The 25,716-nt window shown below is 29.9% G+C and overlaps 1 protein-coding gene across 3 annotated transcripts in view; it reads right to left on the bottom strand.

Annotated features, from left to right (window-relative positions):
- Nucleotides 1-25,716, bottom strand: part of sano (CABIT domain-containing protein serrano) — a 199,921-nt gene that overhangs the window by 6,002 nt on the left and 168,203 nt on the right. For all 3 annotated transcript variants that reach the window (XM_088192723.1, XM_088192725.1, XM_088192722.1), the window contains 2 exons: nucleotides 19,780-19,824; nucleotides 1,143-3,113 (listed from right to left, as the gene is read on the bottom strand). In XM_088192723.1, the coding sequence (XP_088048849.1) occupies nucleotides 1,150-3,084 (1,935 nt within the window). In that variant the 5' untranslated portion in view covers nucleotides 3,085-3,113; nucleotides 19,780-19,824 and the 3' untranslated portion in view covers nucleotides 1,143-1,149. The remainder of the gene's footprint in view (nucleotides 1-1,142; nucleotides 3,114-19,779; nucleotides 19,825-25,716) is intronic.

Genomic DNA, 25,716 nt, shown 5'->3' with positions numbered 1-25,716 from the left:
TTTATAACTTTTTTCATATCCTCAAAAACCCACATAAACATTCAAACAGACACCTCAATTTTTTTATCAAAGTTATGAATTAATGTTAAATATCTTTATAGCAAAAATTATGAAAGCATTACAGCCTATAAATGATAAAACAGACTACATAAGTTAGTAAAAATAATTAAATTAAAATACAGTTAAAAAATACACAAATCATATGTAGCGCTAGTTTAATTTTTTCAATGCTTTAAAAAATCGCTTTTGTCCAGTGATTTATTTGGAAAAATATTAAATATATTCATGTATACTTATTTTAGATTGTGCTTAATGTTTTAATCGCTGTGGTTTACTAACAATACAAACGAGGAAAATCTATTTATTGTGAGATGTCGTGATAGCATCTCACATGTGATTGAATAACACCATTTTCACAAAATAGCTCTCGTTAAACCTAAACGGTTCTTCGAGTCACGCCCGTGAATTCAGAACCGGCAATAGAGATTCTAATTAAGTTTTTATCGTCCACGCAAGATTGGTCTTGATAATGCAGCATAATACGACGAGGAAGAAACGTGATAGATCACACGACTGGTGTCCACCTCTCCGGCTGCGATAAGACAGACGTGCAGAAGAAATTGAGAACGCGGCACCGCGTTTGCATACCTCTTTATTATTTTCATTTAATAACCCAGTTCTGCCGTTGCGTCATCATCAGAACGTGATGAAAGGAATTAGTGCACATTGTCCTAGAGAGAAGAGCGTTGCAGCATCGCAAGTGACAGAAATGCACGAGTGTTGTTGCAGCATTGTAAAAAGTATGAACCACTTTTAACACAGCTTACTCTGAATCAATCTGATATCATTATTGCGTCGTGACTGAGAGGATATAAACTTGGAATCGTCGAAGGTGAAATTAAGATCTCATGGAGCAGACTGCTTTGACTCGAGATTATTGATGATGAGGTTTGTTTGTTAATCAAACCGAATGGATACCTCGCCGGTGGTTAATGGATAACAAAAGTAAGCGAGATTCGTGATACATAAAACCATGGGATGTTAGTTATTGGTATAGCGGGAGCTGTCTGATCGGTGCACATACGTTACAATGATTTATGTCTCGGTCACGAATTTCGTCTTGTCTCTGAGTTAATACTCACCGATTCACTACAAGTACAGCGTGCTAACGCGTTTTTGACCCCCGATGGATAGCTTGTTAGCGGCCTTCTTGTAAACTGCTTCCCCTTTCATCTTAGATTTTGATTTTTCGTGAGTCGGCTCCGTGCACCCTCGCAGCTCCCAAACTAGGTTCGTGAGCGATTTGGGTCTGCTAAGTCTCCGCGATCGCTTTTCTGGCACTTTGGCGCCAGCTCCGGAATCGCCCGAGGTCCTTCCGCCGGAATGACTCGAATCCAACGTTCCGTCCAGCTCCATGGCCTGGTGCAAGTTGGACAAACTCTTATATCTTATATTAAAAAGCGGGGACCCTCCCTTCAGAAGGGGATTGTGACCTGGACTAGGTAATGGACTAGGGGGGAGTTCCTTGATCGGCGAGCTGCTTTTCTGCCTGAACACCATTCTCGTTCGTTGCGAATTATTATTATTTTTAATATATAACTTTGGAAGGTTGTTAGTGGCCGGCGCTATGGAACATTTCTCTTTGTAAATGATGATGGGCGTCGCTTCTTTGACTGTCGCGACGGCCGCTCTCCTAGTTCTTTTCTCCGCCTTGCCTAGGTTCAACGGTGCGCTCGGAGGCTTTTTCCCCGGTATCGTTTCAATAGGAGGTGGTTCTGGTCTACTGTCCGTTATCAGAGGCATGTGAATGGGCGTCGTCGCTGGAGACGTAGGAGCTGATTCATGTCTTGCCAGTATGACTTCGCTGGCGAAGGGCGACTTAATATTCTTAGGCAACGGAGTGAACCCTCTGACGTAATCGTATATCTGGTCTATGTCGTCGTATTCGTCCGACGGCTGCGACTGCTTCGCGTCATCTTTGTGACTATGTATATGGGCGTGTATGTGACTCCTGTGAGAGCTGACCGCGTGTCCGTATTTATGGCTTTGATTGGCAGAGTCTGACGAAGCGCTCCTCCTCAAGAAGTAACCTGTTTTCGCGGGGGTGTGAGTCGTCCGCTTGGGATCGCCGAGCTTACCGTCCAACACGTGCATCTTATCAGTAACCTCGCTAAGTAGTCTATTGCACTTATCGACAAGCCGAGAAAACTCCATAAAATTTTTGATCTGATCGTCGTTCCTGCATCTCTGCAGTTTGAGCGGCGCCGCGAGCGGAAGCGCTATCAAGGCGTTGGTCTCTTTTTGCAGAGGGAGCGCAAAAATATGCTCCTCTTCGAACGACGCTATTAACCTTAATTCTGGCACGAAATGACTGGCACTCTTGAGTCCACGGGGAGACGTTCCATGAACCAATCGAACGGTCACAGGCAATCTCTTGTTGAGCAGATTTTTCGCCGTGTGAACACCGCTGATGTTGTCTTCTTTGGCCAACGCGGAAAACCTACCGCGCTGCTCCATGCCGAGCAATACGGTCTCGCCTTTCGAATCTGTGCATCTCAGAAACTTTCCTTTTGTGCCGCTGACTTGGACCTCTCCTTCCGGCGTCAATATCTCGCCGGCCACTATGTTCTTGGTCCCGCCCGCCGTTACACTTCCGTCTATTTCCAAACGTCCTTGCAGAACTCTCATCGGCTCTCGCACTAAGCATTCGCCCAACCTCCTGCGAGCCAGCTCCGCCACGCTTTCCATGCATCTCACTGCTCTTCCTTCTTCGCTCAAGAGTTCAAAATATCCGGCGTAAGTCTCTGGAATGGCGAGCCTTGGTCCCACGCACACCAACCTCCTCCCTTCCTTTAACTTAACGGCTTGAGCTACAATTTGCTTTCTCCTTCCGGCCGAAACGAGAAGAGCCGCCGACTGCAACCCGGGACTCGGAAGAGTAGGCACTCCGAGGCCGGCATACTGTCCTTTGGTAAATTTGACAACAGCCGGCAGTCGATGTTTGGGGATGAACTCCCGCAAATAACTCCCTTCGTCTGCCCAACGAGAGGCGGCCACCACAATTTGTCCATCAGTCGCTGCCATTCTATTTCTACGCCACTGCTTTGTCACATCTGAAATAATAAAAAAAAACAATAATTAATAAAAGTAAAAATTGCAACATAAACATGATCAAGAATAAACAAATCTATCTTTCACTAAACAAAATTCAAAACACGTACGAAACGTTTCCAATCATAGTGACACCTTTTTGTGACACCTCACGTAGGATGTTTAGTTATCATCGCACTTGCCCTTGTAGGGAACCGCTGGGTTAAAATCGTGATCGTTGACATTTCTTTTATTCTTTTCCATATTTATTCTCACGCCGTTCATACAATAAAATGTCACAAAGAAGAAGAGAACATTGTAGAAGATAAATATATAAATTATATGTAGTTTGAGCCAACTCTATACAGCTTAACAATAACCAATTAATTAATTTAAGAAATGCTGATTTTATGACCCTGAAAAAAATGTATGGGGGGGGGGCAATTTTAAGGATCGTCCCAGGCGGCACATACCCTAGAAGAAAAATAAGATTTTTGGTTCATTATTTTTATTAAATTAAATTATAACAGAAAGTATTCACACAGCTAGATAAATTTATAACTAACAATATTTATAATATTTTCAACAAAATTATTTCTAGGTGTGCGTTTTTATTCTAAAAAAATTTAATGTTTTTGCCTTTAAAGTTAACAGTTTTTTAGATATAAAATTATTTAAAAAAAGTTTATACTATAAAAATAAAAGCACATGTTTGAAAGAAATCAAAAAATATGTCGTATTATAATTCCATATGAACCTTAGAGTTTTTCAATTAATATCATGTCGGAAAGATCGTAATTAGTGGTTATTACATTACTATGATTCTGATCGTTACCTAGATTTTCCTAATCTCACGGATGAATAACTTGATGATTAATTAAAATATAGTACATATAAGGTATTGAAAATTCTCTAATAATGAGCTACTTCAGCTCGTAGAAATTATATTATATGTTTTCAACAATAAAAATGTATTTTTTTTCTATAATTATAATTCTATTTTTTATAATTCGTAATACTATATTTATTTATTGAATAATATTCAATACATAATTCCTAAACTTGTAATATATAATTAGTATCGTGAAGAAAAGTTTAATGATATTTATTTTATCTATGTGCTTAAACTAAGCTTTTATAATACTATTCAAATAATAGTCATGATATTTTAATGATCTTTGATTATAGTACTTTAGCCCTATAAAATTAAAATTATTTTTTCACTATACTTTTTTATCATGTATCAAAAACATGTTAAATGCAATATTGTTTGTTCAAGCTCATTATACGTTGGAATAAGATTTTTTTTAAAATACAATAAAGAATTTTTAATTCTTTGCGCGATTTTTGAAATGTTTTTGAATAGTTATGATATTAAATATCATATTATATTATATAAATACAGTTTGAGAAACTAACGAATGAGCTGATATCTATATTTGAATTATCTATATTTGATTATTCAATACGTATAATCAAATATAGATATAATACTAAATATATATATATATATATATATATATATATATATATATATATATATATATATATATATATATATATATATATATATATATATATATATATATATATATATATATATATATATATATATATATATATATATATATATATATATATATATATATATATATATATATATATATATATATATATATATATATATATATATATATATATATATATATATATATATATATATATATATATATATATATATATATATATATATATATATATATATATATATATATATATATATATATATATATATATATATATATATATGTATTTACAGCAAAAGCATAAAAAGTCACTAGCATATTATTTCAGCAGCATGAAAAAAAATATTTTATAAAAAATGCAAGATCGCAAATATGCATAATGCTAACTAATCGATTTTTATATTTTTTATCATTGCGACTTTTAACTTACAATGCATCGCATTTAGCTGTATTTATGAAAGGAATTAACGGTTTATTGCTTAGCATTTGAAAAAAAGTATCCTGATTTAGAATTCGTGACCTTTCTCTATGTCAATGCGAACATTTGCATAAAGAGTATCTGATCGGCGATAGCCATTGTAATCGAAAGATTTAGGGTTATCGATATTCTTTATAATGAAACTATTTAAAGTTTGCATATAAATAAGGTTATATTTGTATAGAATTTTCTGAATTTACAGATATTAAACACATACCTAGTGTATTGTGGACGGTTTAAGATGCTCTATACTAATATATGTGCCAAGTTTTAAAATTTGCATATCTAAAATATAAGATTATTTTATCGTTATCTATTCAAGGACAACTTTTTAAAAAGTTTACCCAGAGATTATTAACATGACCTCATTTTTTGCACGTTAAGCGATTGCTATCGATCGCAATTGTGTGACATTTTTTATAAGCATATTATAAACACAAAGTTGATAACCCTATTTTTTTACATCTTCTTCGCCGTTAAATCGCTCAATTAACATTTGTAACGGCAGGTCATGTCGGTAGAGTCTAAATTTGAATAATCGGTTATTGTTCGCGATTTTGACACGTTTCGGGAACGAAAAGAGCGTGATGATCCCGTGACGACTGTCGAATTAATGCACGTTTATATTTGCCTCTTGAATAAATAATGAAATTGAAGAAACTTTGAGAAATAAGCGCTTTCTATTTATAAGTTTTTATTGTCATATTTATAAATATATACTCATTATTAGGGCACTGAATAGTATATATGTACTTAAGTTTCATAACCACAGAAGAAGAGATCAGGCACGAGACTTATATAACGTAGAACTAAGAAATAGTTTGAGAATAAATAAAGATATTTTTAGTCAATCAGAAAATAAAATGCTTAAGAAATATGTTCTGGATTCAGTATTTACCTTTCCAAATTTAGCAATTGTATGTGTTTCATTAAAGAGTTAGTAAATGTGACACGTCTGTTTTTGTTCACAAATATGATCTCGATCCACGATATCGTGGTAAAACAGTAGATAATCGGTTATTGTTAGCACATTTTCGCGACCGCGACGACCGTTAAATTAACGCACGTTTCCATTTACGTGATGTAAGAGACCATCTATCAATCACGACGCACCTTTTTACGAAATTTGTGTAGAGATTGAAAAATTTTCGCACCGCTTACCACCGCTGGTTAGAAACAGACGGTGACGAAACCCGAGCGATAATCGATTTCTAGGACGGGTTTTATCTGAGAAAAATCGATCTTCTTGCTTGTCACACCGGTGACGGGAGCGACGGATAGCTAAGTGTGGATAGGAAGGAGAGAACGAACAAAAAATATAGCAACATTTCGATTATGCTCTGCGACGGGGGTCCAAAAAGGCAATCGATGACCATCGCTCACCCGCGGACTCATATCTGTCCGTAAAAAAGCGGAACCGAATAGAGAATCGACGATGAAAAAAATTAAATCAGAAGTGGACGATGCAATCGTAAACGATTTACGCAATCGGCGATTATATAATGGTGTAAAGTGTGGCAGACACGCCTTTCCGCCTATCCTTTGTAAAAATAAGGTACCTAGTTTATAAGATGTTTTTTTAATTTATGAAAAGCTTAACGGTATCGCAACCGAAACCTGTTTTACAGTTGTTTCTATTATCAGACGGTTAATTTCTAAATATCATTATCTTCAAAAATGCTTTTAAGACACAAAACTATTGGAATATTATACCTGAAAAGATACATTTCTAAGTAAATACGGCGTTGAGGGATTAAGTCACGATAAGCCGACAAAAACTTGTGGAATTTCAATTAGTGTGCAGTTGAAAAGATTGGCAAAAAATAACAATAATTTTTTTACCGGTTTAATTTTAAGCTTATATATTACATATATTATCGTTTTCATTGAAATATTAACGGACAGTATAGAAAGTAGTAGAAAATAAACATAATGTTATTTATATTTATTATTCATGAAAAATATACTTTATTAATAAATCGTGAGGCAATTTAAAAAGCCTGTATTTATTGAGTTAGTAATGTTATTAAACGGTAAGTAGTCTTAATAAATGGTTAGTTAGTATTATGTTATGACTCCGTAAAATTCGAATATACATACATAAAATATGTTTATACAAAAATAGTATGAATATAATAAGAGATTAAATTAATTTTGGGATGATTGCTATTATGAGCTAATCTTTATTTGCCACTTGATCAAAATTTACTGACTGTTTAATATGTTACCAATTTAAAAGACATTCAGTTAAATCTAAGTATGTATTTATTTTATATAAATTCATTATTAAAATAATATTTAATATATGACATATATAGACATCTATGAGAAATAGGGCATTAGAATAAATTTAACAAAGTTCAAAACCATTACTTAAATATATATTTTTCACTAGCAACTAAAGCTTAACATGGATTTGTGTGTTTATGGTTTTATTTCTGAATTAATATTTAAAATCAAATGGGTTTAAATTATAAATTATTTTTTGGATTTTTGCAAATTTATAAATTATATTTTCATGGGTAAATTCATATATTTAAAAAAAATATAGCACAATTAAGTGGAATTAGTCAGTAACGAATACCAACACCTACTATTAAACAAGGCCAGACAGCTCGCGTGTGACGTCATCAGCGTGAGGGATTCCAATTACGTAAATCAGTTGTACGTTTCGCTCTTCCCTAATATAAATATAGATTAATTTTAAATACAAAATTTTTAATTTAATATTAACATATATTAGTATATTATACATAAATATTTTTTTTAAACTACTTTACAAGCTATTTAATTGATAATAGTGTGACTTTTATATAATATTTATAATAAAAATTTAAGCCAAATATTTTTCCTTTATGTCTGAAGTTAATTGCTACGCTACACTTTTCCTGATGCTGATGATGTCACGAGGAACCTGCTCTGTTTGGCTATTATATCGTTGGTATTTCATGGGTTCGATCGATTATCAAAAATTAGGTTTTCCTAGATTTTGATAATCTCATTGATGAATATCGTTATACATAATTAAAATATCTATCTAGGTCGTGCTTAATTGTAAGTTGTATTAATATATTTTAAAAATATAAATGTCACTGATTTACAAACTTTGATTTCAGTCACACTTATCGATTGTGTTTATTCCATTGAAACATATTTGGCTAACGCCTGTAAGTTTGCAACGAAAGATTTACTGTAAATAAATAAATATTTTTTCAGTATTATTTTTATTAAAACAATAAATAAAATATTTTTTAATATTTAAAATATTTGTTTGATGATTTTCTACAAAAACAATAGAAAAATTACAGAAAATAGCAATTCTACACAGGCTAAAATTTGAACGGAGGCGACGTGGTATTTGCACATATCATTCTGGCTGCCATTTCTAAGTTAACTGCGCTAATTCTATTATTCAACTTTTAAGTTGAAAGTTGAGCGACGTACTATTGAAACTGCATAAGAAACTGAACAGCGACGCGCTTACGTTCGATTACGTGCAACTGCAATACGTGAAAATAAGAGACTAAAAATACTGTAATTTTCTAATTACAGGATGTAAAAAAATATAATTATTAAAACAAGATTTATATATATTATAGCTATAAAGCTAGCGTTTTAATACAAGTTAATTGTATAAGGCAATTTATCAGTGAGATGAGCAATAAATAAATATTATTTAAATATTTTAAAATATAAACTCTCTCTCAATATGATTTTGGACATAACTAATATACAATATAAATATTTCTCAAAGTTCAATTATCAAGTACAAATATACTTATAGGTTTGTGAGTTCCAAATAAGGATTTTTGGAAGTGCAATATGTATTTAACACACTAAAAATAATTTCAACATCCTCCGTATATGGAATATATTTAAAATAGTTTTGGGTTGTTTATATTTCTTACGTATATGATTACATATACCTTATAAAGGTTACCAGACTAACCTTGCAATATTTTATAACTTGACCCGAGTTCATCCTACTCTTATATTTGAACCGCCGATTTTACGATTGCCATTTTAAGAACTTAAGCACTGCTTCGTGTTCGCCAATACATACATACACATACCTACACATTACATAAAATCATTGCGAATATGTACATATAATAATCATATTACATAAACGCGATTTCTCGTTGATCGAGCACGTCTTTGATTGTTTCCGGCCTCCCGTGCACAATAAATCCACCCGTACCGTTACAGAAATTAATATGTATTCGCAATAATAACATTGAATAAAAAAGTAGTATAACGCGTTCAGTTAGAAAAATCACATCCACACACGTTGTATAATACATGTGTACATGGACACATACACGATCTTGAAGAAAAGCTATTAAAAATAACGGGGCGGTCGTTTGAATGGACCAGTTTCGATGGCGTTCAATAGACAATTTCGTAGATGTGAGAGTAATGATACCGCTGGATATAATTATTGTACTAACTAGACTTCACGAAAATTATTCTCCGACGTGCGATACCTAGACCTAGGGGCGAATGTGTAGAAAATGGGCTAATGCGTTCCTGATTGACTTTGAACAGTATTCTTGCGAAGCGATTAGCTTAACAGTAAATAAATACGCCATGTGTATGTTGGATAATTGCTTATTAAACATTACTGTGGTGCTAGCTGGTTTTAAAATGTTCATACTAGATCGATAATATTTATGCTAGATGGATAATTATATTGAGATCAACATAATTGTTACATATACTGCTACTGATATTTTTAACATTTTTTTTTTATAAAAAAGTGAAGCAGAGCATATATGCATATAAAATAGATAATCGTAAAGTAAAAATACAAATGAAATAGGATAAAATCTAGAATATATTTTAGATTATCATGAACTATTAGAGCATAACTAAAATACTCTTCAAGCATTCACTGATCCTGAAAAAATTTCTAGATTATATCTTCATACTAGTCTCATAGCTAATCTATTATTCTGTAATTCAGAAAATTCATTGATAGTTATATTCTATCAAAACGATTTTTTCTTGTATTTCATCAATGACAATGGATGACTTTACGCTTTTAATTTACGGCACTATTTTGGCAATGAATTTTAAAAGCGCCTTTTTTACACACAAAAAACGGATCATCAACTTAGGATTAGAAAATGTGTATGAGCAAATTATCTCTCTTGAAAATTTCAAAATGAAATTATAAATGATATTAAATTAGGCACACGAATTTACATATTTTTTACAGTATTCAATGAGGATCTATTTGTGAAATTATTTATGTAACATTTACGTATTTGAGAAGCGAAATTATTGAAAAATATTGGCGACACCTGTGTTTGGTAATATAAATATTATAATATAAAAATATATTTTCTTAATTTTATGTCCAGGAATTAAATCTGGAGCAATAAATTATTTCTAAAAATATATTCTCGGGATATTCTTAAATGTGCTATCAATGTAATATATGCTCCAAAAGTCAAAATATTTTTCCCCATAGCTTATAAAATATTTAAAATAAAATATATCTTAAACCGTTATAATATTCATTTGTTATATAATATAATTTAATTTTTTTTATTGAGAATATCTTGTAAACAGTATTTAAATAAATAAAAATACCACTTGAGATGATGAGGTAATTAGGTTGGCCTTTTTTATTTATAATGTGTTTATAAAAGAGTTTATTATGAACTACATATTTCTTGAAAAAATATAACATAGAATAAAAGCTCATTTAGGAGCTTTTCTGTGTGTAAATCAATATTTTAATTAAAACATACAAATAGTGTTGTTATTCTATTAAAACAGTAATTTTTATTTAATATTTATAGATTATTAAATTAAATAAAGTGTTTATTGCAAAATTAAAACTAATGCATCCTACTCAATTTCATTAGTTAAACGATTTTATCTTATCGAAAGAAATGCATTTAAATTTCATAACGGTCTTCACGCCACTTTCGATTTCAGTTAACGGAACACCGGTAATGTAACAACTTTACTTTAATACCTATTTTGTAAAAAGATAACAATTAGGCAAAACACATAATTGGGCAAGATACGTGCACCATACACACTCGGTGTAAATTTTTCGTAATAATAATTCCTGTCCGTCGCGTAATCGCCGAATTTATATTTTCAACGCATCGCATGTAAAATGGCTTTTGATATTACATTATTATTATTTTACGATTATTTTTTTCGTACTTCGATCGTTACGTGTTAAAACATCGCCGGGATTAACGGTCAAACCTCCGGTTAAATTAAACCCCGGTTCGAAGAAGGAAATTGCTTACATTTTTACATACGCATACATGCATGGGAACTCCTCGAGCGAGATTAACCGTTCGATTTGCACGTATTTATATTATTATCATCCATCCACGTACCATTATTGTATATCCAGGAGACATACAGAAAGTAGTATTTTCTTTTTCGATACAATAAAATTAAACTCGGCATTGACGTCAATTGTAACAAATATACGCACATAAATCTATATTTACGATTCACGTTCTGAAGTTGTACCATAAACGATATGATCTTTTCGAGACCGTCTACGTTATAGAATAAGCGAGTGTATATATTCACAATTTATATGTCTATAAAATCATAATACAATATAATATATTATAACAAATTTAATGATGCTGTGCTCAAAACATATTATAAATATTTTTTAACTGCATCTGATAAGAGAAGTAAGATTTTTATTAAAAAAAATAATTACTTTATTGCTAGTTGAGAACTATTCGTTATTCATTTACTTGAACTTTATTTTTAAATGAGTGTCAATTGATATTAAATTAAATAATGCCATGGATGATAAAACTTAGTAAGTGGGCGCGTGCGAAGGAATAGTCGTAACATTATCATAAACTACAAAAATACAAAATATATTATAATAAAAAAAAAATACTAGCTGTAAAGGTTATTGCAATAATTATAAATTATAAGAACAGTATATAAGCGATTAAAACTAAACATTTATTTTAATTAATATAGTAACCAGTTATAAGAAAATTATTTTTTAGTATTATATATCAATATTGATATGTTTGTAGATATAAATCGTGTATGATTTTAAAAAAATATAAGTTTCAGATTGAAAAAGAATGATTTAAAATACTTCTCAATATTTTTTTTATAAAATATATACTTTATGTGTATTAAACTAACTAAAATTAAAATATAAAAGTGAGTTTTAGTGATTTTTTAATTTCATTAGCATAAAAGCTTTGATTCAAAATATTTCGATAGCCCTCTTTTCATCTCGTCTATATTATGGGTGTTTTTATCTGTATATAAATGAAAGGAGCAAGGTCTGGATAAAAAGGTGGATGAGATAAAAGATTTAGCTATGTATATGATTTTATCAAGAGTTAATTTCACCACGTGGGAACGTGCATTGTCGTGTTGTAGAACTATTTGACTTCTGTCGACAAATGCAGAATGAAAACTTGTTATTGTTTGGCTAGGTTTAAAACTTATTAATACACAATCACTTTGCAATTACACCATGTACACAAAAAATTTTAGAGTGAGTCTGGGTTTTAAGATAGATTTTGCTTTCTTTTCTACGACGATTGTTGTCGTACAATATCTGTTTATCATCTTCGGCTATCAAATGATCAATAATAGGAAACTCAGCTTTAAGATCCAAAAGCTTTTGGGAAATGGGGATACGCAACGACTCATTTGCATCGTTTAATTTGCATGGAACCCATCCCTTGTTTCTAAACCTTCCCAGTTTTATTAATATATCTATGCACTGTTTAGTTTATTGGCCAGCTAATAGACAGTTTGAGTGAGTAGGATTTTCTATCAATTCTGCAGCCAAGACATCATCGTCTATCTTTGCTGGTCTCCCACATCCAGGACTATTCGTAATTTTCCGTCCAATTTTGTTTAAGCCATCTTTGAAATTTAAGAAAATCTAATAAATCATCTATCATTTTAAAAATGTTTTAAGTGGTTGTAGTTGCTGGTTTTTAAAAAATCATATAACATGCAATTTTGTATATTTTTTCACTTGGCAAAAAATTCTGCCATCGCAAAGTTTGGCACTCAATTTATTTTTAAATAGGGAAATGGAACCAAATACGTAATCACGTAGCAACGGTCAAAGCACAACTGATATTTAGAGACATAAAAATAATACATAGAAAAATCACAGTATTTAATTTATTAATTAATTTAGCTAATGTAGCTAATTGAGTATGAACATTACATTATTGTGCCACACATTATTAATATAACTTGTTATAAACTTGTCTGATATGTAGCACAATAAATTAAATTAACAGTAATGCGCTAAAAATTGTTAATTATCTATAAAAATTATAAGCAATATCACATCAGCTATTTTAATTTCTAAGAGTACATAATTTTTATTTAAAAAAATCATAATGATTTAATGTCTACTATATAATATTATTGAAAAAGGAAAATTGTTTCAAAACCGCTATTGTTGTGGCAAAACCATGTATTATCAATGCACTGCCTATTTAAAGTATAAGTTTCTGTAATATTACATGATTTCAACACGTTCAAGCTTTAGCTTGTTAAAAAGCATTATTTTATAAGTTCTCCAGAAAATGCCAAAAGCTCACTTGCTACAGTATCGTAAATCTTTAATGTAGCATAAACATCTAAATGTATAATTTTGTACTTCAGGAATTTTCTAAACCTAATAAATTTTAAAGCGGTTTTATTTTATTACGACAAGAATGAGATATAAACTTTAATTTAAATGTACTACGAATATTACATTATCAGAGCAAGATGAGATAATATATAAAATATATATCGTATGTTTTTTATTGAAATTGTTCGTAGTGTAATTAAACGTAGAGTTTACTGAATCAAGTCTCCGTTTTATTACACATTAAATATTGGTTATCTCTTAACAACGTTTTCGACTTAATGAATTTAACTCTTACGGTTTATAGTGTCATTTTTTTGTATATATACGTATATATAATTTTCCAATATAAGTTTATACGGTATATGAATGTATATTGTATTTATTATATAAATAATTCAGTTTATATGCTATGGCAGCAGACGCGGTTAAATTCAATTGTGTTTGATACAATATTTATAGTCGTGTCGTGAATTATATGAACGATATTTCCTGCTACTTGCTTTCCGAAGGCATTCGCTTCAATTGTTCTCGAGCCACCGTAATGGATATTAGAAGTTGACTAAACGCCATTTATCTACAATATTTATTACAAATTGTTTGACGATCAAAATCGATTAACTGCGTTTATGGTAATACGATACAGGCAGTTTCAACTACCATAAACAGTTACTATTTTTTAAATATAACTGAAATACTGTGTCAATAAATTTAATAATGATTTTTAAAAGAAAATCTCGGTTAGAGGCCGTTAATAATATTTAGTTTAATGACAGCTCTACTCCACTTGGACGAAGTGTGCCACGACAGCTGCGTTTTGGTTGTTGAGACGCAGTAGAAGAAAAAAATTAACAATTATAATTTTAATTGATCATTTAAAGATTCCTTGAGTGTTTTATTTATGTGTTGGCAAGATGCCAATTTGCCTTATACGATCAGAAATTGAAATACCTCGGCAGTATGCGCTCGAAGACGTCGAAGCATTTGCCAATAAAGGTAAACGTGAGAATTGCGTCTGACCTATGTGCAAATATTTCATGATCCACACAGTGTTCACGTTGACATTTAATTTTTGTACATCACGTATTTTCCACGTATTTCAAAAATTATTCTAAAATAAATATAATGTTTTATAAAAAAGAAAGCTTTTTCTTAAAAAAAATTGGTATTTGAAATAAAGTTTATGATATATACATAATAAAATAATAAAGAAACGCCCTTGCAGAAAAACACTAGGGTTATTTTAAATAATAAAAATCAAAAAATCATGAAAGTATGAATAAGCACATGAATATTTTTTATCAATTAACTCAATAATGATAAATAATACGATCAATAAAATTAATAAACTGCATTGCAGCGAGCTTTAAAGTCGTTTTAAAACATATCATTTAAAAAAAATAGTTTTAATGTTTGATTTTACTGTTTTAGAAACAGCATTTGCGTATATTATAATAAATAATGTTTTGATCTCAAAACGCATGCATAGTAATTAAATTTAATTTCCTGAAATATTATTATTAAAAAAATATTTAGTCTATAATATAATTTCTCAAGAGAAAATATATATTTGAAAATACTGTAAAAAAAGAAGAGTAACATATATCATTTGTATATGTTACGGCGAATGATCAGTGAAAATAAACTTTCACTTGCATTTCAGTGAAATCGTATTGATAGATAAATTTATATTTTTACTAGTGAAAATATAGGAAATACTGAAAGAGAAGAAGAAGAGTAACATATATTATTTGAATATATATCAATAGCATTTAAGTGAAATAACGATAGATATAGTATGTATATTTCTACTAGTGAAAATATAGTTTTACTGAGAGGTGCTAGTGAAATTATATGCTGCTCTAAACTGTCGTTTGACATTCGGGAAACATTTTTTATAATTAAACGTGTTTCTGTTAATTAAAATAATAAAAAAATATTCAATCCGAGTTAATGATGTCAATTATTTATCAGAATTGTGCTAAATTTCATTAAAAATGCTATTTCTATTTATCCAAACAAGTGCACAAACAGTACACTTTTCTCCTACAACTATTTTGAAAAAAAATAGTACGACTTATTAAAGCAATGTTCAAACAAAAACCTAACCTAATCGAATTAAGCAAACCCAACTTGACCTTATAAAAGTTCTATTGCTAACTGTAGTTTTTAAATTTTTGCTATGGCAAGTTTTGTTTGATTAATTATCATTAGGGTTAGGTTTGGGTTTGAACAAAAAATATATGGGTTGCAACTCCTGTTAAGAACAAAATATACGGAACATATGTACACATAGTTTCACTAGTAAACACTTAACCGACGTATAAGCTAGTTTCTACCCATTACGTTCGATGACGGTAATATACAAGACCGGTAGAATCTACCTTTAGTTGCCTCTGATGTTAAATGACGACTACTGTAGTATTTATACAAATTATTTTGTATAAAAATACTAGAAAAACTATGTTTTCATGTAACAGGCGGCGTAAAAATGAACCGTTAATTAAATATTAACCAGTGAAACTATAAATTAATTGTTTGATACATATTCATCGCTAGTGAAATTATATTTTTACTAGTGAAAATATAACTTCACTAAAAAATTCACATTCATTGAAATAGTTTCGAAACGTCCTTTTACTGTTTAAACTCAAACCTGATCTAAACCAATTAACCAAACTCAACTTGATCTAATAATTATAAAACTAACTATAGTTTTATAAATACGTATTTTATAAGACTAACTGAATTTTATTTGAATGAATAAAAATAATAATAAAATAAGGTATTAAAATACCTACAATAAACGACTTTAATAAGAGCACCCCTGACAATCCCTGTAAACGGCGATGAATAAATATCACGATTAAATAGATGCGAGTTGCAGCATGCTATTATCTATGAGCTAAATTAGCTCATTATTGAACTGTTTTTTATAAAAAAAATCAATATATATATGCGTGAGATTAAAAACTGTAATTATTGATCGAATTTTTTTTATTTAATAACCACTAATTCTGACCCCACAGAAGCAATAAAAATTTTAAAACATATGAGATTTAAACCCAAATATTTCAGGTATTTTTTTATTTGAGTTTATGCACCGAGTTCATTAAATAATTTGTTCTTTTATATCCAAATTTATTTATTGTACATTTTTTGTTGTTACATGACAAAATTTAGTTAGCCCAATGCATTAAAACAGATAAAATCTAATTAACACCTGTAAGATTGTAGTGAGGTACAAGTTAAAATCAGTCTGTATATTAGTGACATAAATTTTATTAATAATAAATAATAGATATCACAATGCACGACCTAGCTCGATTTTATTTTAAATATTCGTCACAATATTCATTTGGGATTTAAAAATAATAGAAGAACCCTACCTTTGATGATCAATCGGAATAATGATCATATAATAATTACTAACGCAAGTTTATTTCTTAGATTCTTTGGATTCAAGTGAAACGCGGTTGATTTTAAAGACACTGACATATTAACTTACATCATTTACAGCCGGAAGTGTACTTATTCCCAAAATCCCATTAAAAGCAGTAAAAATAAATGAGAATAGTCGTTAATTCATTATCAGCTATAAATCAGAGTAAATATACAGGCAATAAACGTCGCACAATTATAATTTTTTTTATATCTAAAATCAACTTTCACTCGGTTCATAAACGGGCTATTGTGGAAACGGGCCACGACCATTGAAGAGTAATACGGTCGTGCTCGATCTTGCTATTTTTTATACTATCCATCTACTACAAAACCAAATTGCGAAATTCTCATCTTGGCGAAAATATAACATAACACATTGTGTGTCTTGAAAATCGCTAATGTTTGACTTTTTCTACAATAAAAATTGTCATTATGTAACAAATTTATTGTTTATTGGTTTGTGGTTAACTACTATTCAGTTTGTGGTTTGGATAAGTGCTAAAAATATATGTACAACAAGGAAATGCAGCTTGGATGCATTATCGCCCACCGAACACGCGCGTGATTCGGTTAAAGAACATTTTTTGCGGAGATTTTTCCGCGGGTTGTTTTTTTTTCTTCTGAGATCGTTGTTGCAAGTCATTATCGTAAAGTAATGATGATGATGACGATGGTGGTCGGATCGAAATTGAGCATAAATACAGTATCAAAATCGAGTTCGAGATGTGGAAGTAAAAAAATAATGACGGCCTATAAAAGCGGGTGTCAATACATTTTGATTTAATTTTCAAATAAAATCTTATGTTTTTGGATAATAAATGTGCAAATTTCATCAAAATATTACTTTATTTAATAATAATGGTTTTGCTTTGAGGGTCAGAAAATAAATAGTTACACAATGTACTATTAAAATGACTCTTTTCCAAAATAATTCGAATTATAAATATACCATTTTAAGTTAATGACCTAATTTAATAATGCTTATTAAACCTCCTTTTAAGCTTGTCTGTATGCTAAGAAACTAAAATTAAGATAAATATACTGATAATATATATTAATTAGTATAGAAATCGATATTATGTAACAAATTTTTAATATTTTAAAATGTTTCTTCTTGAAAATTATTTCCAAAATTTTTTAAGAAAAATGGCAAAAATTTGCTGATTTTTACAAAGAATTAAATTTGTACAAATATTTTTAATGGAAATAAGAAAAGCTGCATAAAAAAAGGTAGGTCCACGCCAGATGTTTACGATATTATTAACTACTTTGATCGGCTTTATTTTTGCTTTGGTCAGCGAATTTAAATCTCACTTTTTATTATTTAAAAATGTTTTTTTATTTCTATCTTGTTTGAAATATAAAAAATATGAAGTAGCAACAGCTGTTATTAATAGATTTTTTACGATATAGGAAGCCAAAACAATATATTTCCGGTCCTTTGATTAGTCACATACATTATAAGAATAGCAAAAACTGTAACGTCTCAAACTAGTAACTATAAAATAAATAGAAAAAAATAACAAATTATCATCCTATTTAAGATTGTTCTTTTCTACGATCATGCAGTTCTCTGTTCGGCAGTAATATAAATAAATCTAATAATATACTGTATATTACGTATATTTTTTTATTCATCAAAGTTTTTAAGAAATCTCAATAAAATCGAGAAGTGACAATGAAAATTTTTATTTCTCGAGAAAAGCAAAACATATAGAAACCAGAATGCCTAGCTATTGGAATTAGTGATTTTTATAAAATTTTAATTTTAAATCCAGAATAGATTGACCTAAATTTTCCTTATCTCACGGATGAATATCGTGATGAATAATTAAAATAAAATCAAGCTAGATTGTGCATAGTGACATCTATTGATTTTAAGATGTATTAATAGTTTATTTTTAATAAAATAACAACTGATTTATGTCTGGTGTTTCACTAATTGTAGGTGTTTGTGTTTACTCTATTGAAATTACCAATAAATAAATACAGGATATGTATAAATTCAAGTTAATATCCAAAATAATATATAGATACACTAATTCAATGTCTAGAATTAACATGAGACATTTTCCATATTTTATACTTTATTTGTTCCGCGTATATACCGAAATTTAAAGCATTTTTTTTGAAAACCAAACAATTTTTGCGTTACTTCAAATACAAAAATTATTTTACAGTTTGATGAATAAAAACTGTCAATCAGAGACCAGTGTTTGGTAACGTGATCTGCCATCAATTTATAGAGTTTAGTTGTTTTCATGACAGTTAAGACAGGCTAAGATAATATCACGTAAGCTTAAATTTTCTGAATCGATTATCAATAATTAAAAGTAAATATATATTAAGATTCAAGTAATACTTTTAGTAAAATAAATATTATAACATACATATATATAATTTAAAATGAACTGTATAAACATAATTCATATGACTAAAAACACAAATAATAGATTATACAATGCACGTAGTTTAAATGTCAAAAGATTAAGAAAACAGTGAACTGACATTCACTCGATAGAAAGGTAACATCGTCTTTGTAACAGGTTGTTACTTTTACCTTTAAACGTTATTATGTTTTACTTTAATATATGTTAAATTAAAACATTATATAATACCTTAACACAGTGGCTGGACGCCCTGGTTGTCCTCGATTGATATATCTGAAAATAAAAAAAATAAAATCAAAATAAGTATTAATCGTTCATCTTGCATTATTCTTTTCAAGTATATTTAATACCTAACGGTTCAATATCTGATCGAATCTTATTACGCGTAATACTGGTTGCTCAAATCGTATATCTCTTTCGCACGCATTCAAAGCCTGTTGATAAGTCGGAGTGAGACAACACAACCAAACACGTTTTCCATATACAGTTCGCTTTTGTATTTCTGCGTCTTTTTTTACGAGAACGTACCTTATGCAACTTTGCCTTGCTTGTTTTATATCCGTATGTAAACAAAATTAAGCGCCGATTAAATTTATGCAAATGTTATATAGTTACGAATGTAAAAAACGAGTTTGACAAATTTCCTAACGCCCCCAAAGGTGTTGATCGTAAAAGTTTTGCATATAAATCACCGACCCGAAGGTATGCCTCGGAGGTGTGACAGTTAAAAATAACCGTCGATTGTGCGAACATGGGCATATAAAAACGGACATCATCGGGGTGAAAAGTCTTTAATGTCGTAAATCAATAAACTTGTGCCTGTGATCGTAAAATAATGCGCAATGGCTATAGTGATATGATGGTGCGCTACGTAGCCATAAGGCTTGCTCGCTGGAAACGAAACGGAGATCAAGAGACGGTTCGACGACCAGATAGGTGATACTATGACCTTTCTTTCTTTTACTGCAAGTCGCAAAGCTCGCTTATCACAATCGATCATGATGATGGGTTAGCGCAATATGGATGCTAATCAACCCATGGGTTGAATATGCTTTAATTAATAAATAAATAATAAATCTATGAGCGAGTAAATATCTTATTTTATATTGTAAAAAAGTAAATAGATAACTTTAGTAATCGATACACTATACAATAATTTTTTTGACACAAAACTAGCTCGATTTAAAAAAGTTATACAATCAATTATTTTATTTCTATAATATATTTTAATACCTAAAATTATCCGGTTATTTTGTATCAAGTGACTAATTTTTACTCAGTTGAAAACGGACGCAACGAATCTTAATTATTTTTCATCTGCATTCATACTGTGTTATTTTTTCTTACGATCATACATTAGGGTGTCGATAAAATACTAAGAAATAAAACTGAAACAATGAGGCGTAGGACACGATAAATATTATTTTGAATTTTGTGATGATACTATTAGTCAAAGAACTATAAAGCGTTAGTTCGAGAAATTTCGTACTAGCGATGCACATGAGCTTAGTGAAAAATATCGAGAAACATTGTTGGGACTTATTCACAAATAAATGTACTGCAGTTCACAGCAAACTGCAAGTTTCACGACATTTAGATGGCATATGAAAAAATAGACACATGGGTACCGCACGAACTGACCAAAAGACAAAAACAGCACATTACAAAGTCTGTTCTTGATTAGTTATTAAAAAGAAATGGATTTTCTATGATGCAATGGTTAGACTGAAAAGAAGCTTTAAAACATGTTACAAAATTGAAGCTATGGTAACAGTAACCAAGCGAGACTATTCCAGTGGAATCATATTGTTGGGAAACTTCTACCATGTATAGAAAATTGACTATAAAATATCAAAAGACTTGAAGCGATATTTTTCGATGATAATACGAGACTTTGTACATCACTAATTGCTGCAGCAAAATTATACGTTTTGGTATTAAAATTTTTGCTTCATTACAATTTTATACATCTAGATTAATTTATTAGAAATACTAAATGCAATAATCGTATTATTATTATAAAAATCTTTGACAACTTCATATTTTTTTTATTTATACAAAGGATTTATTCCTTAATAAATCACTGGCAAAAAAACATTTCTGTAAATATTTTATAGCATATTTTAAATAATAAAATTGTAGCGTTTTCCATATCACTAATAAAATCAGCCATTTTAAATAAAAATATTTTTTTTTATTTCATATCTTATCTTATTTTTTTAAACTATGTAATAATGCTATTTAATATTTTATTGTATTATTTATAAGCAAATAAATGTTAATAAATTTTTGATATTTCTTTATTGTTAAAATCATAAATATGAAAAAATATTAAAAGGCACAATTTTCTTTATTAATTAGATTATATAGAGACGTCAGCTTATTATTTAATATAAAGAATGAATAAAAGATAAAGAAAAACATCTAAAAATCTAATAAGTTTTATTTAAAGAGAATCTGTCAAGAATTTTAATTAATATATTTTTTCTTTTTATCAGCAATCAGATATTATAAACAATTGGATACAATAATTTATATTTTTACTACTTTTTTATTGTATTTAATTTGTTCATGTGTATTGTACAGAATCCATCAATAATCCTGTATGAATCATATATATATATAAGTAAATTCCAAATCTATCAAGATTTTTGATACAAGAGGATTTAAAAAATATTGTAATATTTTACTTAACACATAACTTAAAAAAAATAAATCAGAGTAAAAAATTTGAATGTAAAACTTTATTTTATTTATGTAAAATTTATGATTTAAAAAATATTTTTGCTGAAATAATATTCAAACAAGTATAGTTTACATATACATCTGATACGTAAATTAAATACATTAAAGTTAAAATACATGTATAATTAACCTATGATATATTTGCGTTAACACAGTCAGTTCAAGAGCAAGTAGACAGGTTATCAGGATTTTATCTTAATAAATCTAAAGCTGGTCTAACAAAAACGGTATTGTGATAAAATCACGTAATTTTTATTGTTACCTAAATAAAACAGCTTTTACTAAATTACAGAATACTAAATTTACGATACTTTTTAGATATTGTTCCTTTTGATAATCATTTGCTCGGGGCGTTATATTTTTAAGATTAAAACAATTTATCAGGAGGACAGGTAAAACAAGCTATTGTTGCATTATTTGCATCAAAGTAACAAGACTGTTATTTTAAAGAAAGATGGGAGAGAGTTATATGTAATAACTAATACTAATAATAATAGTCTTTTTAGTGCCATTAAAAATTTGAGTATAATATTCTTATTAAACAATATAAATTATGTATATAAATGATGAATAGAATTTCAATTACAAAGAACGAAGGCTAAATTCATATTTGTTCCCAAACACATCTCGAATCAAAATTGTCTTTAAAATAAATCCTTTAAATTTTTAGTTAGATAAAGTGAGTGAAAAATAAATTAATAATATAATTAATAAATAAATTAGTAGTACAGAATAATATATTAGGTGAACAATACGTGGTATGTAAAAAAAACATGTAATGTGCTGTCAAAGATAAATGAGATTGTTTTATAACCATATTTACAAAAAAATATGGGTATATCTTTGATGGACCTTGTTTTCTTTAAAGATGATATAATTAAAAGAAGTAAATAAACAAATATATTGTAAAGTGCTCCATATACACTGGACAGCAAAGATTGAAGAGCTGCAAATAAAAATTATGCTAAAATAAATATATTTTTACTAATTTTACATTAATATGCTATCGATAATATAGCATAGCATGTTTTTTTAAAGATGAGCCCCTATGGTTGTTGGTAGGTCTGTTTGAGATTGGCGATCTGATCCTAGTTACTGGTAGAAAGAAATAGTCAACTTGCTCCTATTTACCAATGCCAAACTACCTTCTCTTGACCATTGATAAACGATTGTGTGTGTCGTCATATCGGGGAAATAGATAAAATAGATTGAGTAAATTAAGTTTGCAACTTACTCTTTGTGAGAGCACCAAGAATAAAAACTATGAAATAAAAAGTTAATGATTACCATAATGGATTGCCTGCAACATTACAATTGCAAAACATATAATTTTGTAGAAATATTCTAATATTTTACTCAGAATCATGGTAATAAATATTAAAGCATTATTAGGAATATTCAAAAACTAAAAATTAAATCAACAATATCTTATTTTTGTCGTAAAACATATATTGTACAACGCTACTATCATCACCATGTGTTGTATTTTTTCACTGATTTTTTGCGCTTAAGTATGATATGGTAATGCAATCGTGTCACGATTGTCATTGAATTTTTCCACCGACACATTTGCATAGCAGCCCCACGCCTTGACCGTCACGCGTGCGCCGCGTTGCATAAGAGTGTTGCCATTTTGGGCAACTGTGCAACGCGAAAAGATTGAGCAACCCTGGCCCCGCGTAACATATCGGCCGCAGGCTGTTGAACCTGGGCCGCATAAATGCTCACTTGTCAAACGGCCGGGTTTAATTATCCGGACACACCGCGTGTAACTCGCCGGCTGGTTAGGATGTAGCCAAACCGCAACATCAAAACCGATCTATCTAGTATATGTATGTGGATATGGTATGAGCTCGCTTCCGAACGGTGGGCGCCGCTTAATGTGATCGTCTCTTGTCGATAGATAACATTTAACCATAATAAATGCTGCCCGGCCGCTAAGCTTCGTATTAATTATTGAAAATGAAGGCTGTAACATGCGCAACTTACAAGCTCAACGATGCTCATACGGCCAGTGCAATATCAATTATTTACTTGTGTATGTTGTTCTGTGTGTAAACGCTCGATATAGCCATTTTGATACAGAACAACTTATCAAAGGAAACTTACCATATCAAAATGAATGATTAGTTTCCGATACATTGCATTCGAATTCACTTTCTTTACGGAAAGTGGTCGATCGTCAATCGACTACATTTCAGCTAGCTTGTAATAATTCCTATTTATTTATTTTATTCATTTTTGTAACGAAATTTGGGAAAATATGATGCACGTGCTCCTAAACACTTAAAGTTAATTGTACATCAGTTGAACCTATAAATAAGAAATCGTTTAGTTATTCTTTTTTTTGATAAAGAATGAACCATTCCCATCGTAGTTTTTACCGAAATGCACTTTTGCTAAAAGCTAATTCTATGAAATTATATTCATGGTTTCAATTCTTTATGCTTTCCAAGTTTTTAGCAAAATGACTAATGTTTCTTTAGTATACAAATTGTTTCAAATTTTATTCGAGAGTGTATAAACGAATATTTTATTCGAATATTCATATAGTTAAAAATGTAATAAATAATAATTCATACAATTAATTAAAAACCCTACTTCCAAGCCTTCCACTTTTCTTGAAAATTGTCATTTTCATGACGTATGCTTGTATCTAGTCAACGTGTTAGTTTACAATCGATTTAAATTCACAAATTATAATTAAAACTGACAATAGAGTACATTTAAGAAAATTATACATAAAAGTATGAAAATTTTATTATTAATTAAGACATGTATAAAGACGGGTTTTAAACGCCTAAGACAAAAAAATAGGCTTCTTAATAATATGAGACCTGTTATAAATAAAAATATTGAGAAAGGAAAACACATCCATTCAAACTGGCCGCCCTTTCATAACTGGCTGTCTCACCGAAAGGGTCGAAAAATAAAATCACCCGTGTAAAAAGCAATCGGTATAAATACAGGAACGCTCGCAATCAACAATCACTTTCTTTGACACTACTTAAGAAACTTTCTCTGACATTTTTACTTAAACATTCCCTTCAAGAGCTCACTAGGTTCATATGAACTTCAGATCATCGAAGATCACAGAAGCCGCCATTACTCTATTCGGATTCTCTGGTCCAGCTCGACACCCAGAATTTAGATTTGAACCTGCTTCTTACGGATGCACACATAAAAAACTTTACGTATAACTAGAGTACGCTCGGGATAAGGATTCCGGTTTGTTATTGTGTGCGTGAACTGTGTGGCTCAAAACAATTTCGCTCAGAATATTTTTTATTTTAAAAGAAAATATATGTTTATTTAACATACATACATCTGAGCTAAGTTGGAAATTTCAACGGACAAAAAAAAATATATTATATAATCGAAGAAACCAGACATTGATGTCAATAATTAAATATTTGCAAA

The sequence above is a fragment of the Plectrocnemia conspersa genome, unplaced genomic scaffold (genome assembly GCF_051122295.1).
Source record: "Plectrocnemia conspersa isolate PC_06_02 unplaced genomic scaffold, ASM5112229v1 ptg000009l, whole genome shotgun sequence".
NCBI classification, from domain to species: domain Eukaryota; kingdom Metazoa; phylum Arthropoda; class Insecta; order Trichoptera; family Polycentropodidae; genus Plectrocnemia; species Plectrocnemia conspersa.
The sequence above is the reverse complement of the archived record's forward strand: the minus strand, read 5'-3'. Positions and strand labels throughout refer to the sequence as shown.